Source organism: Eurypyga helias, unplaced genomic scaffold, assembly GCF_000690775.1.
Source record: "Eurypyga helias isolate BGI_N326 unplaced genomic scaffold, ASM69077v1 scaffold18017, whole genome shotgun sequence".
Classification (NCBI taxonomy): domain Eukaryota; kingdom Metazoa; phylum Chordata; class Aves; order Eurypygiformes; family Eurypygidae; genus Eurypyga; species Eurypyga helias.
This window is the reverse complement of record NW_010260033.1, coordinates 15,614-31,754: the sequence shown is the minus strand read 5'-3', so window position 1 is coordinate 31,754 and position 16,141 is coordinate 15,614. Positions and strand designations below refer to the sequence as shown.

General features: G+C 41.2%; 1 protein-coding gene across 1 annotated transcript; it reads left to right on the top strand.

The window, feature by feature from the left end:
• Window positions 1-669: 669 nt before the first annotated feature.
• Window positions 670-13,115, top strand: EFCAB2 (EF-hand calcium binding domain 2; the record flags this gene model as incomplete). Its single annotated transcript, XM_010154896.1, has 6 exons — window positions 670-754; window positions 5,074-5,146; window positions 9,878-9,957; window positions 11,792-11,834; window positions 11,935-12,001; window positions 13,000-13,115. Coding segments are annotated over 6 exons (464 nt in total), but the record flags the coding sequence as incomplete, so codon positions are not given.
• Between the last annotated feature and the right edge of the window lie 3,026 nt (window positions 13,116-16,141).

Here is a 16,141-nt window from a genome sequence, read left to right as displayed (position 1 = left end):
GATAAAACTGTGATAACATGTGGTTCTTCTTCTCCTGTTCTTTGACTTTGAGATATAAAAAGCAAATGGAGCAAATTGCTCTTTCCCCTTCCCTGAGATCATCTTCCTTTCCAAACTGTTACGATAAATTATTTACCATGAGACATACTCACTGTGCACATATCAGCCATCTCTTTATTCCCAGTTCTCAGCTTTTCATACATTATGGCTAACTTCGTGGGCATGAGAGCACTTACATTTCCTTGGATGCAGGCACCTGGATGAAGTGACTCAGGCTCAGCTCAGGGCAAGCCTGGGCCCAGGCTCGCCTTGTTCCCTCCACTGGCACCATGGTGCCCAGGAAGGGCTCAGGCTCCTGGTCCAGAAGGAGCTGTGGCACACTGAGCAGGGTCCTCCCGTGGACAGCCAGGCGATGGTGCAGCCGAGATGCACTATTACACCAGGTTTGGTGTAGCTGCAGAGCCATAGCCAGGCCGTATTACTGATATAAATGACAGGTTCTGCATTTAGAGTGCATTTTATTTTTTCAGAATAACTTCTGCTTTTTTGAAGTACCTTTCCTGTCTGCCCCTTTATCAGTTTTGGTGCTTCTGCTGTTGCAATTCTCAAGTTGGAAACAGATCAGTTGCAACAGCCCAGTGATTCTTTTTCGTATGTTTCTTTTTGCAGATGGCGTAGTAGCTGAAATTGAGAAAAAGATTATAGAAGCTTTTGAGGTGTTTGACCATGAATGCAATAAAACTGTGGATGTCAGGTTTGTAAATATCCTCACACAGAAGTATTACAGGATACAGTACAGAGATAAATAACTCCCTAAACCTGCCACTGCTTTATCAGAAAATCTAATTGGAAAAGTCCTTTTGACCCTGGTTGGACAGTTATGTCTTTGCTTTAATAGAAATTTTGCACTGTTCAGTGGTTGAAGACTGAAACTGGCTTGAGAGAAAGACGCTGGGACTGGTGGAGTAAAGAGGCAAGAGGAAACTGTAGCTAGGCAAGATGTCTGAGGCTACAGTTATTACTGGCAAACCTCTGCTCTGATAGCTCATTTGGCACTACAGGTCCTAGATCCCATATGGATCCCTTTGCTTTCAGCACAGTCCCAGCACATCAAGGGGTGTCCCTGCCAGTGTGTGTCATAGTTAACCTGTTCTTAGTAGGTATCTCCTCTTATGCTGGGGTAATGTGGGAGGTGCATATTGCTCCGAAAGGGAGGTGTTTTTAGGAGACTTGGAAAAATCTTTTATGTAATTTGATTATTTAATAACAACAGCAATAACAGCAATAGTAATAGCAATAATAATAACAATAATAATAAATGAGCAGAAAGATCATACTTGATTGCACCAAAAGTCCTTTTAGCCCCGTACCCTCTTTTGAGCTACTAGTAGTTACCTGAGAGAGGAATATAAGGAATTGAGCAAATACACAGGATTTCTTGTTGTAGTTTTGTACATCTGTCACATTATGATTTAAGTGGCGCCTGTTGTTTTTTTAGTCTTATTATAAATAGCAAACAATTGTTCTCTATTAATCTTCTCAACACCATTAATGATGTCATAGTTGTCTGTCACATCTGTCCTCAATCACAGTAGTTTAGGGCTGAAGAGTCTGGATGTGTTTAATCTATTAGGAGATGATATTCCATAGATTTGGCCATTATTTTTTGTGCTCCTTCTTGTTCAGCTTTCTCCTTTTTGAAATGGGTTGACCAGAACCGGGAGAATGGGATGCACAGATGGGAGTCAGTAGAGAGAACTGCATGCAGTATACCTTTAGCATGCAGTCGTATGGCAATACAAACGTAATATATGTCTGAGGGAGTAAAGAAAATGTTCACTGGAAGATAAAAACATGGAATGTTAGACTGATCAGGGCATAAATGGCTACAAGATACAGAGCTAAAGGAAGTCGAATTTAAAAATTCCTAAATAATCGTAATTCTGGTGTATTTAAAGTTTGAATGTTTGACAGTGCTACTTTAACTTCATTTTAACATAAACATCCATAGGCATAACAATATGGCTTTTGTTATAAAATACATAAGCCACATGTTTATGTCTGACTGGGCAGGTTCTGAAGTTGTTAAAAGCTGTTGTCATTAAAGTTTATTGAAGTAATTTTTCATATTTCCAATTACTATTTTCACAAGAATATCACCAGAGCTTTTAATTATAAGTTGGTTATTGAGTGTGAACACTGCAAAGGAGTGTGAGAGCTGGTGAAATTGTTGTCATTAGACATTCCTCACAAAGGCAAATTGGAAAACATCTTTAAAGGTTCCAAACATGTTTTACACATTATAAAACCAATGTGGGAGAAATGCACAATATTTATGTGATGGTTTTAGCAACGTATGTTTACTAGTGCCTCTAAATTTAAGGAATTATGGGTGCTTCATAGAAGGGAAATGGTTTTTAGGTTATACTAGATCGGGAGAATTTCAGGGTATGTCTGCACACTGGGTACAATTGCTGTTTGCCTGCCCACAGGCCTCTTTGAGAAGAGTGCTCACTTAAGTCACTTGCCCATTCCCAGGAAGGTGCCTGATGCCACAGGCTGGAGCTACCCTGATGCCTCTGGCTGCCCAGCTCCTGGCTGGGCCCCCAGCCCTGCCCTGCCACCTCCCATGGGGAACCCCTGCCACTACCACCCCCCAAGAAGCCCTGGGGAGCCCCTCGCCCTCACTGCACCATGACATACTGGTTGCTTACTTGTCATTTACATCTGCAGTCCTGGCTATAAAGCTGTAACATTTGCTACACAGAGCTTGAGAAAAAGTTACAACAATGAAATTATACAAATAGACCTTTTTAAAAATGTATCCATTCAGACAGTAAGTCATGACATGTGAGAGGGGACATTCAAAAGTCTATTCATCATAGTAAATGCACAATTTCACATCATTTTTTATCATAGAACAGTTACAGACAATGAACATCAATTTATTTTCTAAATATTCCTAGTTTCATATTGCAGGGCTGTATCACAGTAATGGGAATATTAATGGACGGTTATCTTGTATCAGAAGGTGGCAGTACAGCACAATTCTTAAACACAATTGTAGGTGTATGAATGTTATTGCCTGAAATCTCAGATTCCTGTGAAGAATATGGAAAATTACCCTGGCTTGACAGGTCAACATCAGTATTGCTTGACTCCTAATGCAAAGTAAGAAATTAAGCATGAAGAAGTTGGTATTGTTTCGTGTTGCTTACAACACACCCTGAGTCAAGGCCTTTCATGATTTTGCAAATCTTGTCACTGAAAATGTTATACGTAGAGTGAAAACTATGGCCTGAAATTCTATTGCGTGTGTGTTACAAAACCTGTATGAACATTAACTCATTTTAACCATAATTTTTGTATGCTAGAAACTACACAGAAGAAACTTCAACTGCTGAACTGTGAGGAAGTGTCTGGGAGTAAAATAAAATTTCCTATTGGGGTCCTTTAAACCCCATGTTGTTACCAAATGTGACATGACTTTTTTGACCCCAGACACTTCAAACAACATCCTCATGCTGGCACATGCACAGACCATCAGGAAGGACAGCCAGCAATGCCAGATTTTGCAATCTCTTTCAGGGCCTGACTAACCTCAGTCACATCCCAGTTTTGCTGAGCGTGAGGTGAGGCAGGAGAGGGTGGCAGCCGTCCCATCTCTGGCAGTCTCTTTGGGTTGGGTGTTTCTCTGAGGGAGACAGAGAATATTTACAAGTATCTTTTAACTGGAAAATATGAGGGTGTGCAGCAATGAGAGCATCAAATACTGTATATCCGTACTAGAAACAGGGTGCATGGCCAAGGATTTTAAAAATAGGACTGAATGTCTGACCTCATTGAGGCCAATGGCCAAACTTCCATTCACGTCCGCGGGAGGCCAGGTTTCACTGAGTCATTTGAGCAGATGGCTTCGTTTCGTAACGACTCGATGTGTGGGATTGGGTTTTGTTTTCTAACTATTTTAGAGCAGCCAGCCTTTTCCTCTCTTTTGCCTATTGTAGTGCTTCTCACAGGTTTTCAGTCAGGATGGGAGCTCCTCACGACCTGTCTGAGGAGGCCAGAGACTGACTGGTCTAATTTTATGTGTGCTTGGTGTGCCACATTTGGGGCCTTACTGTTGTAGGATAATCCTACAAAGGTCATTGCTTCTTGTAACTACCTTTTTTATTAGGCAATCTAATTTTTCCAGCAAATGTAGTGGTGAAGATGAAGAAACCACAGAGGTTTGAATCATGGGAACCACCAGCACTGTGGATACTTACTCAAATGTGCTTGAATCTTGATGTTGTAGAATTGGACTGAAAATCACAAGCAGTATCGGTGCTTCAGTTATTTTGTTTTCAGTCATACTGTAAAACTCATTAGTTTTTTTTACAGCTTTACAACACTTTTGTTTCTAGTCTGTGATATTGTTCATCTTAAACTTTTTTGAGGCATTGCCGGTTTTGTCAGAATTTTATTTAGAGCCTCAGAACAACGGCACCAGGGTGAGCAGTAAATGCAAGCTATGAATATAATTTGCAGCATAAACAGGGTGTTGATAAGCCACTGGGTTGTTCTGTTTGACTCTTTCAGAGCACAGCAGGGGCATAGCAGTGCTGCCTCCTTCCTGACCTTTCATAATTGTTCTTCACTGCAGTTAGAATTTGTATCTTTATAGCATTTAATGTAACATATATTTTATTTGTTACTTTCATCTCAGCAGGTTTTTAAGTGTTCTATTAACCATATAAATGTAGACTTCACTGAAATTAAGCTGAACAATTAGAGGACAGCAGTTGAAAAGTAACCTGCACGTGGTACACTGCAACAGGATGGTAAAGAACAATTTTTGGGGAAAGTCACAGGAACATTTATACTCTTCCAAAATAGCTCCAGAATATTTAATGTCTGTACAAATAGACATTGCTTACTGAGACATGAAAAGTCCACATACACATGCTTGTGTGTGCTTATGTGCTTGTACATGCAAACTCCTGTATGCAAGCTCTGAACTGGTATCTGGATTCTCCAGAGACACTCTTGTATTGCAGATTTACTGACAAAGATGGTCTTTTCCTCTTTCAGAGAGATTGGTACCATTGTCAGGTCACTGGGGTGCTTCCCAACTGAGGCAGAACTACATGAACTGCTTGCAAAGGTAAATGTTTAGACCTTTTGTATTTTTTTTCAGTCTTAAACTTTTACAAGTGTGGATCTTCTGCCTTAATGTGTGGGAAACCTTAGCTCTTTTCTGAGAGACTGGAAGTGTGGTGGAAGTGAGGCAGGCAGGCAGGCAGGCAGTCTCTCAGGTTGCCTTGATGCAAGCCTTTAAGCTGCTGGGGTAATGTTGATGGGTTATAATGAGAGTCTTTGACTCTTACCCGGAAGGTCACTGTTACGCTGTGCCAGGGTGGAGGGGCATTTATGGAAAATGGAGGAAAATTGGGTTTGCCTGATAAAAAAGGATGTCCTAAACCTCAATCATATTAGGCTAACCAAACCTGAGCCATCTCACTCTGATGGTTGGACTAGATGATCTTATAGGTCTTTTCCAACTTTAGTGATTCTGTGACTCCATGATTCTGGACATGTCATAGATGCACACAGGATGATTAAGCAAGAAAAATTTGTTCTTGAGCAGGTGTTAAAATTATGCATCAAATTCCATAAATGCAGAGGAAAGACCTGCTATTTTATTCACTGGGTCCTGTAATTGCTAACTTACAGCCAGACCTTTCAACTTTCTGTCCTTCCTGAGGCATGTCCAAGTCCTGTGATTTCTCAGTTACCTATACATAATCTTTTCTTTCTTGATTACTTAAGCCTGTAAGTCAGAATTCAGACATAAAGCCTTGCAAGACCTAGAAATCCTCCCATTCTCCCAGTGATATGTGGGGGTAAGGAACTTCAATCCCATTTCCCCTCAGTTTTTTCCTACACTAATTTTTGTCTCCTTACCTCATTCTTGTAATAGAAGGGATGGTGTGCTAGTGCCTTGGCAGAGCATGGTTAATAAATGGGACAAAGAATTGGAAAATGACTTCACATTCTTTCTGCAAACTGATATGCTGCCTTAAGGAATAGAAGATGCGTACATTCACGTATAGGTCAGGAAACCAGGAATTGATCTCTCTTAGTTTTTTGTTCCCACCCCCAACAAAAATTTGGATGGTTGCAGTAGTAGTCTCTCCTCAGTAGGCTTGTTTGGTCTCCTGTGGATCTGAATTCAGTGTGAGAAATCTTGTGCTGAGTCCTGTGAAAATGACGCAGCTGCTTCGGATGAGGAAGCGCAAAGAACCATCAGAGCAGAAAGATCTTTTAACATGATGCAGCAATCTGTCTGCTCTGGTTCTGTACTCTCAGTACCAGATTGTCCTAGCTCCCACTGTTAAACAGGAGAAAATGGAAAGAGAAGTTATGGTGCTTAATATAGATGATATTTTTAGTGGCCCACAGGGATTTTTGTTTGCAGCAAATGAACGATGCAACTGACTCAAGATACAGAATTGAGAAAAGGAAGGGGATGCTTTGACCCTCTGCCCCCAGTACAGGGGAACCAGGAGAGTTTAAAGCCTTCTTCCCCCTCACATAGAATATAGAAGGTTGGCCTTATTATTTTTTTCCCCCCAACTTTCAGCATTACTGAAAATCTGAGACAAGTAATACATAACAAAGTACAGTGCAATGCAGCTAGTTATCAGGTGGAAGATTCTTAGATACAACAGTATAACATGTATGCAATTGTTGATTATAAGGATATTAAAATACAAATACTACAAGAAGGAAGAATACATTCAAGAGTAATGATTAACCTTAAAGAACACTGAACTGGAAGTATAATCTCAAAGCAGGTTTCATGATGCCTGTAAATGAAAGCCTGGCTTAGGTTTAGTACAGAAGAACACTGTGTTCTTGTAGAACCCTTAATATATTATGTTAATCACAAATACATCTTAATTTATGTAAGATACCATTATCATTGACTATAGTAATACCATTTTATCTTAATCTAGATAAAGTGAAAATTGTCTCTGTTGACTGGTTTATAACCAAGCTATTTCTCCAGTATTCTTGCCCTTTGTAAACTGTGATTAATTTCTGTTTCTTACTACTTGTGTCTCTTGATCATCTCATCTTCCTATTAGCCTTGTTTTAGCTAAACTAGCATATGTTGCCCTCAAATAATTCCTATCTCCCAACTCAGCATTCATATAATTATTTTATCTCAAAAATTATCATATACTGTTTCCTATATTACCTTATGCTAAATGCTGTACTTAATATCATATCTGTAGGCCTACTTACAAAGCTGAGATTAAAAGATAAGACCAGAGATGGTGAAAGCTAATCCGAGGGTTACTAGAACGCCTGGAGTTTGAAATCCCAGGTTAAGTGCACTGCTCTGCCACAGATCTCCTGGATAAGATGGTTTTGTTTCTTTGTGACAATGGTATGTGGACAATAATAGTACGGTTGTGAGAGGAGAGATAAGAAACAATGAGTGCTACAGTACAATTGTTATGGGAGCTGTGGATGTACCCGAAGGAAGGAAATAGAGCAAAACTCACTAAGTTTGAGCAAGTAAATACTGTTATTGTCACAGTTACTATGAATAGAGGAGGAATTACAGCAAAAGGAAAACATCAGTGGGAAATGAGGTGTAGAGCAGGAGTGAGCATGAGGAAGAGTAAGAGGATACATATACCTGAAAATCTGAATAGTTACTGACTTACGCAGGGTTAATATATTCAATTTATTCACATATCTATCCCATGTTAGAAATAGGATTAATGTTAGCAGTTCAGGATATTGCTGGGCCTATAGAGCCACTGAGACGGAAGCTGTTCTTTCCAGGTAAGAGGAAGCTGAGGTTGCTCATCACCTCCCAGGACTTGGTCTATTGTCAGGAAGGACACATTTCGTCCACAGTCTGCTTTCTGAAGGCTAAATACAAATAGCACACCAAAAAAAAGGGAGAAATCTGGATCTCTGTCAGTGAGGGCTAACACTTTCACAGCTATTTGTTACATCGAGCTCTGAAATGGTCTTTGCTGGTGAGTTCTGGTGTGAAAATTAGGATGACTTTCAGCTGTTTGGATGAGCAGACCTCATTTTTTTTGGGCTCTTAAACATGGTTTATATGTCTTGTCTTCTTCATGGATGTTTTAGGTCCTTGCTTTTGGTTGTTCTGCTTAATTTAAGGCACATCTATCTATTTCCAATAAATACCTACCATATTTCTTTTTCCGTCTCTGTGGGCTTCTGACCTAATACTAGTTGCATCATGGATGCTCCCTAAAACATCCTGTGTGTTTATTTATACATCTCAGTGTTTGCCATACAAGGAATAGTTCAGTGTACTGACTAACTGGTATGTCACTGGAAAGAATTTGAGTTCTTTCACATACATCTGCAAAGTATTTTGTTACATCTCTTCAATCAAGCAAGCAGTAGAACAAATGATTCTGTAATGGTAAAAAGTGTCATTTGGTTTAGCATGAAGCATGCAACAACTTCATTTCCTTGCTAAAGATCCCTTCCACTAGGCTCACCAAACAGAAGGGAAGAAGTGCTTTTTCAAGCCAATTTCCACTCCACAGAAGCAAGAGGTGGTGGCTGCCTGCTTTTAGCAACCAAAACCCTTCAAGAGCTCTAGAAAAGACCATGCAGCAGTTGCAGCTCTCCATTTAAGGAACTGGATGTTGCGTCAGGCATCACCCTCAGCTCTGACCCAGCTCCCAGGAGGAAGATTTCTTACTTCATCTTTTCCTGGTTTAGTCAGAATATTTCAAATCAGTGTCTATTTGAGTCTTCTTTCAGTCTGAGCTGCGTCTGTGGAGAGCCTAGCAAGGTGCTGCTGCTGCCATGTGAGACTCCAAGGCATGCACCCAGTTTCAACACAGACAGGAACAGCCTAGCTCCATTAAGAGGACTCCCTGTGGGAGTAAAACTTGAAATTTTCAGGGAAGGGATGCACTGGGAGATAGGGAGAAGTTTTTATCACATTGCTCATCTCCTGTGGAAGTGCAGGAATGCAGTGACAACGCTGCTGGAAGTCCACGATGTTTTGGGATGAATCTGTTCATTTATTTGGGAGGCAAGAGGAAGGCTTTCTTTCTGTAGCATTTTATGGGCTGCCTTATGACTGTTTCAGGCTGCCCTGCCTCTCCGGTCCTTCCCTTGACGACTCTCTGGCTAGGAAACATGTGGAGGCAACAAATTCCATCCTTGAGGTGTACTAGACTGGAGCTATGTCCAAACTAGCACATTAAATGTGCCCAGAAAGATCCTTGGGTGCCGCAGCCAGCTGGCACAGAGCAGCTCATGTCTACCCTGGTAAATGTTTTAGGCGGAGTGGTGGCAGACAGCAGCGGGCTGGAGAACAGTCCCTAAGGCCCAGCTGGTGACTGCTGGGGGAAGCGTTCGGTGGCACAGGCCAAAATCATGCCAGGGAACGTGGCAATGGTTTGCTGTTATGGGTGGTCACGTTACGTTGCTTGGGGGTGTTCCAGGCCTTGCTAGACTTTACTAGTATGAATGCAGTCTGAATGTTTAAACCTCTCCTGAGTTACTGTGGAAGGTAAGATCAGTTACTAGGCGCCCTATTCCTCTGCATGTATGGTTTGTAAGCACAAGAGGGCAATATTGAGTTGTTGAAAGTGTCTGTTATTGCAGGCCCGTGTTTTGCCTGGGATATTATTTCTTCCTCTAATTTCTTTCTGTTTGATCACAAGCATTTTACTCAGACGTTACGGTGCCATGTGATATTAAAAAACTGATATAAATATTCAAAGTCTAATTTTAATGCAGGAACCACCCCAATTTTCTGGTTTTCATATTAGTTCGCTAATGAGTCATATAACCTGCCATAATTAAGTTTTAATTTTAGGTAGAAGAAGAAGAACAAACTGGATACATTAATCTGGAAAAATTTCTTCCAGTGATGACAAAAGCACTGCTCGACAGAAGGTAATGGATTTTCTGTATGTAGTTTATTCCAGATTGACAGGGTTGATTCTGAATAAATAACTGTACAGCAGTTTTATGTAACTGGAAAGATTGCTGGGTTTTTTTTGTTATTTAAACTCAGTTTACATTAGTTTGATGGATTCTGTTTGAAAATCACTTTGTCTACATACAATTATGTTGTGTGGATGATATAAATAATAACAGTTTATAATAATGAATTGTGATAATGTGCAGCTTTTGTATTTTTAATATGAATGGGGATTCATTTGCTTTGAACATATTTTGTGCATCTCTGAAATATTTTATATGCAAATTGAGGTCATAACCATTACTTTCTCTGAACATATGAGTTACAGTTACTGAGAAGTCTGTTACAATGCATTTTTAATAAGTTGTATAAATCAGTTTCATATTCATGTCCCAGAATGACTGCCAGGTACGGCTGAATGTATACAAGTAGCACTTTAAAGACTGCCGATCTAAAAGTCTAGAACAAAAATGCTCATTATTCGAAGGTACATGGAAATCTTTGCATCTACACAGGAACTTCTGTGCTATTTTGATATTTTGTACTAAAAGCAAGATTACTCATAGGGAATTTATCTTTCTTTTTAAAGATGGTAGTCAGCGGTTTTGAGAGACTCAGTCTTGTCCAATATGGAGAAGTCATTTTGCACACAGAGGTCCTTTAGTAGGAGGGTGATCTACACATGAAATAGGATTTCCCAAAACTGTCTCGCAGCCTCCCAAGGCAGTGGGTTCTACCTTGGGGCTGTGTTTGAGAGTCTTCAGGCCTGTGCCTGGACGTGGACCAGCCAGAAGTGTTTGGGTCCCGGTGTGCCAGAGCAGGTACATTGCTTTCCAGGTTCCTGCATCTTTTCCTTCTCTGGCCTTCATGGCACATCGCTGGCTCCACACTGATGTGCACCCTTTCAGAAAATGATACCTTGCTGCTCTGGGGTCTCTTCTCCACAACCCCTCCACACAAACACACACACACACAAACCCAAACCTACGCACTTTCCCCAGGCTAGTTCAGGCTTGTCAAGACCCACTTCATCTTTTGGAGCACTGTGTCTATAGCTCACTTATCCAAGGGCATATGAGATTTGGATCACAAAAAACAAGGCATCTTCTTAGCACATTTGATTTTTAGATAGTAAAAGAGCAAGGCAGGTCTGGACGAAACAATCAAGCAGTTACAACCTCCCTGGGTTCAACGTCTTTTCTTTAGTGTCACTGGGGGTTGGTGAGAGTCTGCTGGGATATGCAAAGTCTCCATTGCTGCACAGGGTTTCCTTTTCAGCTCTGAAATCAGGCACACGTATGCACACACACACACATGTCCAGTTCTCCTGCCTCCCTGAAATTGTTAGTGACAGACCTTTTCTTTTATAGCTACCAGCCTCCTTTGCTCATCATCAGCTCATTAGGCTGTCAAAGTCCCACTAGTTGATCTGTTGCCTAGCTACCAGCATACCTGGACAAAACTTTGTGTTCTTGGTTTGGCCATCTTCTGTTCAGTGCATTGGCTACGTGGAATGAATCAGCTATTGCTGATTGCTACTAACCCACTCAGCCAGCCCAGGCGTGCAGAAGCCATTCAACTGGCTCCTTAGCACAAGGAAAATTAAACAGGAGTACAATAAAAGGCAGAATAGGTAAAGATGAGGACAATTCCAAAAAGTCAAGCTGGAATTAAATGTTCGATAGGCAAACTTAGTAGATTTTCATAAAAAATAAGTTTTCGCTTTGCTGTAGTACTCATATTTTATTCTTTAAGTACAGTAGACTGTCAAACAGTGACTTAACTTTTGTGATTCAATGGTTTCAGCTACCCACCTATTCCAGAAGATGTTCTTCTACATGCATTTGAGGTCTGTAACAAAATATTCGAGTTCCTAATTTCTGGAAAGAAGTTGCTGATTCTTGATTTGGTATGGTTAAACCCACAAGTTTTGTTCTTTTTCTTTAAAGGCTTTGGATGAAAAGAAATGTGGATCTATTACTAAAGATGAGCTGGTCAAATATTTGACTGAAGAAGGTAACATGACTTTTGTTGTATCAGTGTTTAAGTAAACAAACATTACATGTGTATATGGCACCTCAAGTTCCTCGTTCTGCATGCCAACACTTGCAAGAGTAGATACATTGTCTTCCAACAATTCTGTTGCCGTGAGTGGCTGCAGACTAGAAACTTTCACTGGGGGGTAACGTAGGGGAAGAACATTTAGCTGCCTGCCTGCGAACATTAGAAGATAGAGATTATTATTCCTAAGGGACATATTGCAATCTTTTGTGGGTATTTTATGATTCTGTGCACATCTCTGTGCCTCTTTTTCTGTCCTGTAAAATTGTTGTTTAGATTTCCAGATGTTTCAGGTAGTTTCAGTGCTCGTTCATTCCTGCACTATCTTGATCTTAATTCTGTTGCGGTATGCTAACAAAGAGATTCAAAGACCAGATTTAAACTGTATATCGTGTAATCCCCCATATCCCTTGAAGAGCCTGCTTTTCTGGCATGGCTGACTCACGCCTGCCCGCCTGAAGTACAAAATGATGTGCAGGCTTTGCGCAAGACTCATCCTCAGATGGGGATCCTGTTCTCAAAGAGGGGTACAGTAGGCCATCAGCAGCTTTGAAGCTCCTAGAAGAGAAAAACCAGAAGCCTTTCATGATGTAAATACAAGAGAAAGGATAGTCAAATGAGAGTGAATAATTCTAATGTACACAGAAGAATTCATTTTGATGAAAATGGTTGTTTCGAAATCCCTGTGGCAGAGAGGAACAGGCTGTTTTGGAGTCTGTGAATTAGGAAGAGGTCAGAACATCCAGGCCCTCTGTCTCCTTTCCCTTAGACCAGTGTGCTTGGTGTGCAGGTCTTACATTGGCAAAAGGGAAGGAAGTGGGTCCTTAGTATTGCTCCTTGTCTCTTCTGTGTGAGCACCAAAAGAAGATCCTTCCAAGGGAAAAGTGGTGTAATTTGCCAGACCTGAAAAGAATACTTATCAAGACAAAGTGTTATTCTCTGCTGTCTTTCAGGTGAGCCCTTTACTGAGAAAGAAATGGAGGACATGCTCTCCACTGCTCTAGATCCGGAAACAAATACTCTTCACTACAGAGACTACATTTCAATGTTGATAGTAGATGACACTTAAGATCTTCCCCCTTGGCATTTGAGATGCCTTTTGGTAACAGTAGTGTAGCTTGGCAGTTGGTTAAAATATGTATTTTAAAGTATAACAAAGCTCAGCTTGTGACCTTATGCTTATAATTAAAATAAAATCTGTGTAGCTATATTTCCCTGGATTCTGTATACTTACTGAAATATATTCACACCTGGAAAAAGAGCTCTTGACAGAAATACTGTGTAAGGTCTGGAAAAGAAATCATGGAATTTGGTTTGAAAAATGACAGGAAAAATAATGTTAATGGATTCAAGAAATGACTTCATGATTGATTCTGAAAATCTAATGGAAAAAGAGACCTGTGAAAGCGAGTAAGTAGGTAAGTGAATACCTTAAGATGACTAAAATTATAAAGACATGCTACTAAGGTAATGGTTTTATATTGAAATGTAATCCCTGTTTGTGTTCAACTACCAGGACACCAGGTCGGTTACTCCTTTTGAAAGAATATAATAGATCTAATAAACTTTCTACAATTTCTATTTTTTCATCAAATATTTGTGTTTTGTTTTCCATAGGCAATTAAACTGAACAAGTTAGTTCCATTTTATGTTACTCATCCACTGACATGTGGTATTTTGCTTGCATTTTCAATGCACAAGTAACACTCAAGCCATTGCCATAGTCACCCTTACAAAGTAATCGTTGAGAACCTTTTTGTTGCTGTAGGCAATAAACATTTCTCCTTTCATAACCAGTTTGAAAGTGTGGAGTTTAAACTTCTCAAAACTTAGGACCACAGGACTGGAACTTGATTTTCAAAAGCTGATGAAGCACCATTTTTTGGAAAGATGTTAGTATAGAATCTGTGTCTGAAATATCCTTGCTAGAAGATGAAGTTGTGGATGCCCCATCCCTGGATGTCTTCTAGGCCAGGCTGGATGAGGCTTTGAGCAACCTGGTCTAGTGGAAGGTGTCCCTGCCCATGGCAGGGGGGTTGGAACGAGATGGTCTTTAAGGTCCCTCCCAACCCAAACCCTTCTGTGATTCTGTGATTCTGTAAGACCACCACAGACCTCACTGCTCTTCTCATTTCCAGCTTAATCATCTTCTTGACTGTAACTGTGCTGTTTGTCCTTCAACTTGACATCATGTTCCTTCCTCTTGAGTTCTTGCCTTGTACATCATCTAACAAGTGGCCAGCGGTTGCCCTCAACTGATGCGGTCTCAGCTTGTGGGAGAAGAGCCTGTGGACCAGTCCCCAAGGGCACCATCTTGCACTTTGTGCTCCACACCTTCCAGCCCATTTCTGTTTTTCTTCTCAAGTTTGATTTCCTCCTGTAGAGTGTCCTACCAGTCCTCTCTCTTAACTGCATATCCCAGCTCTTTGTCATCAACAGACTTCATTGGCTGATGAAATCTGGGAAAGACTGACACATGGAAGCACAGAACACCTTACCCCCTGTCATGGCCTTCCAGTGGCAGAGCTGAGAACAGAGTGCAGGGCTCCTTATGTTGGGTCTTTTGCTCTACCGCTTTGTTTCACTTGAGCTGGAAGCTCAGAGGAGCTGTTTTCATACGCAGCTGCAAGGGAGCTCCTTGTGCTTCACCAAGGAGAGATTAGCACAGTCTAAATGTGGTGATGGAAGCAATCTGAAAGAGACCGTTTTTTAATTCTCATTTTACTTCTCTAACCACGTTGTCTTTCATGGATATATTTTTTTAAACAGTAAGGGAACAAAGAGTTAATGCAGGTAAGCAACATCTGCGTAGTTTGAAGCTGGGTTTCCATCTGGGAACCACTATTGCACTGGTCCTAAGACTCTGCAGTACACTCTTGTTAACACATTTACTGTGTATTTCATTTCTTTGTCATTAAGAATGAAAACCAAAGGTAATCATTAGCGTTATAATGTGTGAAGATACAGGTTTTTAATGATTAAAGCAAGAGCAACAAAGGGCCATTAAGAAAATATATATTTTTATTAGCCTTCTTTAGTCTTGCTTTGGAAGCTGAAATAATTTTCCCTAGATGAATTCTTCTTCCATTTGATATACAGTGTGTTGTGCTGGATCTCTAAGACAGCTGGCATGAATACAAGTTTCATTCACATTCTGCAGTCTGGAAGCCACTGTCAGCCTCATCTTGGATGTCAGCAGAAAGATGCTTATTTCAGGAAATAATTTCGTAGCTTGCTGTGCTCCAGAGAGAGCACAATTTGGTTCTGGTGGTGCTACCCCAGAGGCTGCCTCAGCTACTGCTGTAGCAAATCAGGATGCCTGTGTACAAAGGAGTTACAATTCATAGTATGGATAGGACCTTAACGTATATCCTTTGATGAGATATATAATTTTAATCCTATGGTTGTCAAATCATAGGGAAGAGGGTGTTTTGGCAAATAAAAAGTGGGATTGTGCCTGAATTTATCACACAGCAGCTCCTCCAGTCCCATCTTCTTATGCATGTCCCCAGGAAAGATATGTGCCAACAGCACAGATAAAGGCAAGTTGCAGTCTTCACGCTGGGCATAAGCAACCAAATCCCATTGCCTAGGGAGTTTCCAAGCTGAGAGGTGAAGCAGGTGTCAAAAAACAATCTCACACTTTGCAGGATCCTAACAGCTGAGTGCTCCCTGCCAGCTGGGATCACGTGGCAGTGATCCGACCAGCTTGTGAAGGAGCTGCCCCGTGGGACCTCCGGGAAGCAGCCGAGAAGTGCTGCGCACGACTGTTCCGTTGCCCTCGCCTTCGATGGTTTGCCCGCCTGTGCCATGCCCACCCAGCTCCCCGCGGTGGTGGTGGGCCGCGTTAGGGAGACTCTTTGAAGGTCCCCAGGATGGGGTCTCTGAGTGCCTTGCATCGCCTCGCCCCCTGGGGGAGCAGCGTCCCACACCCTCGGGGGAGGAGAGGAGACTTGTGGAACCATTTTGCTCTAACTAAAACCCCCTCTTTCTAAACTTGAAGGGGAAAATACATTACTTTGTCCTCATCTTTGAGGTGGACGTATTGAACTGCTGAGTGGTCTTGAGCTGTATCTTCCTATGCGCCTCTCCTTG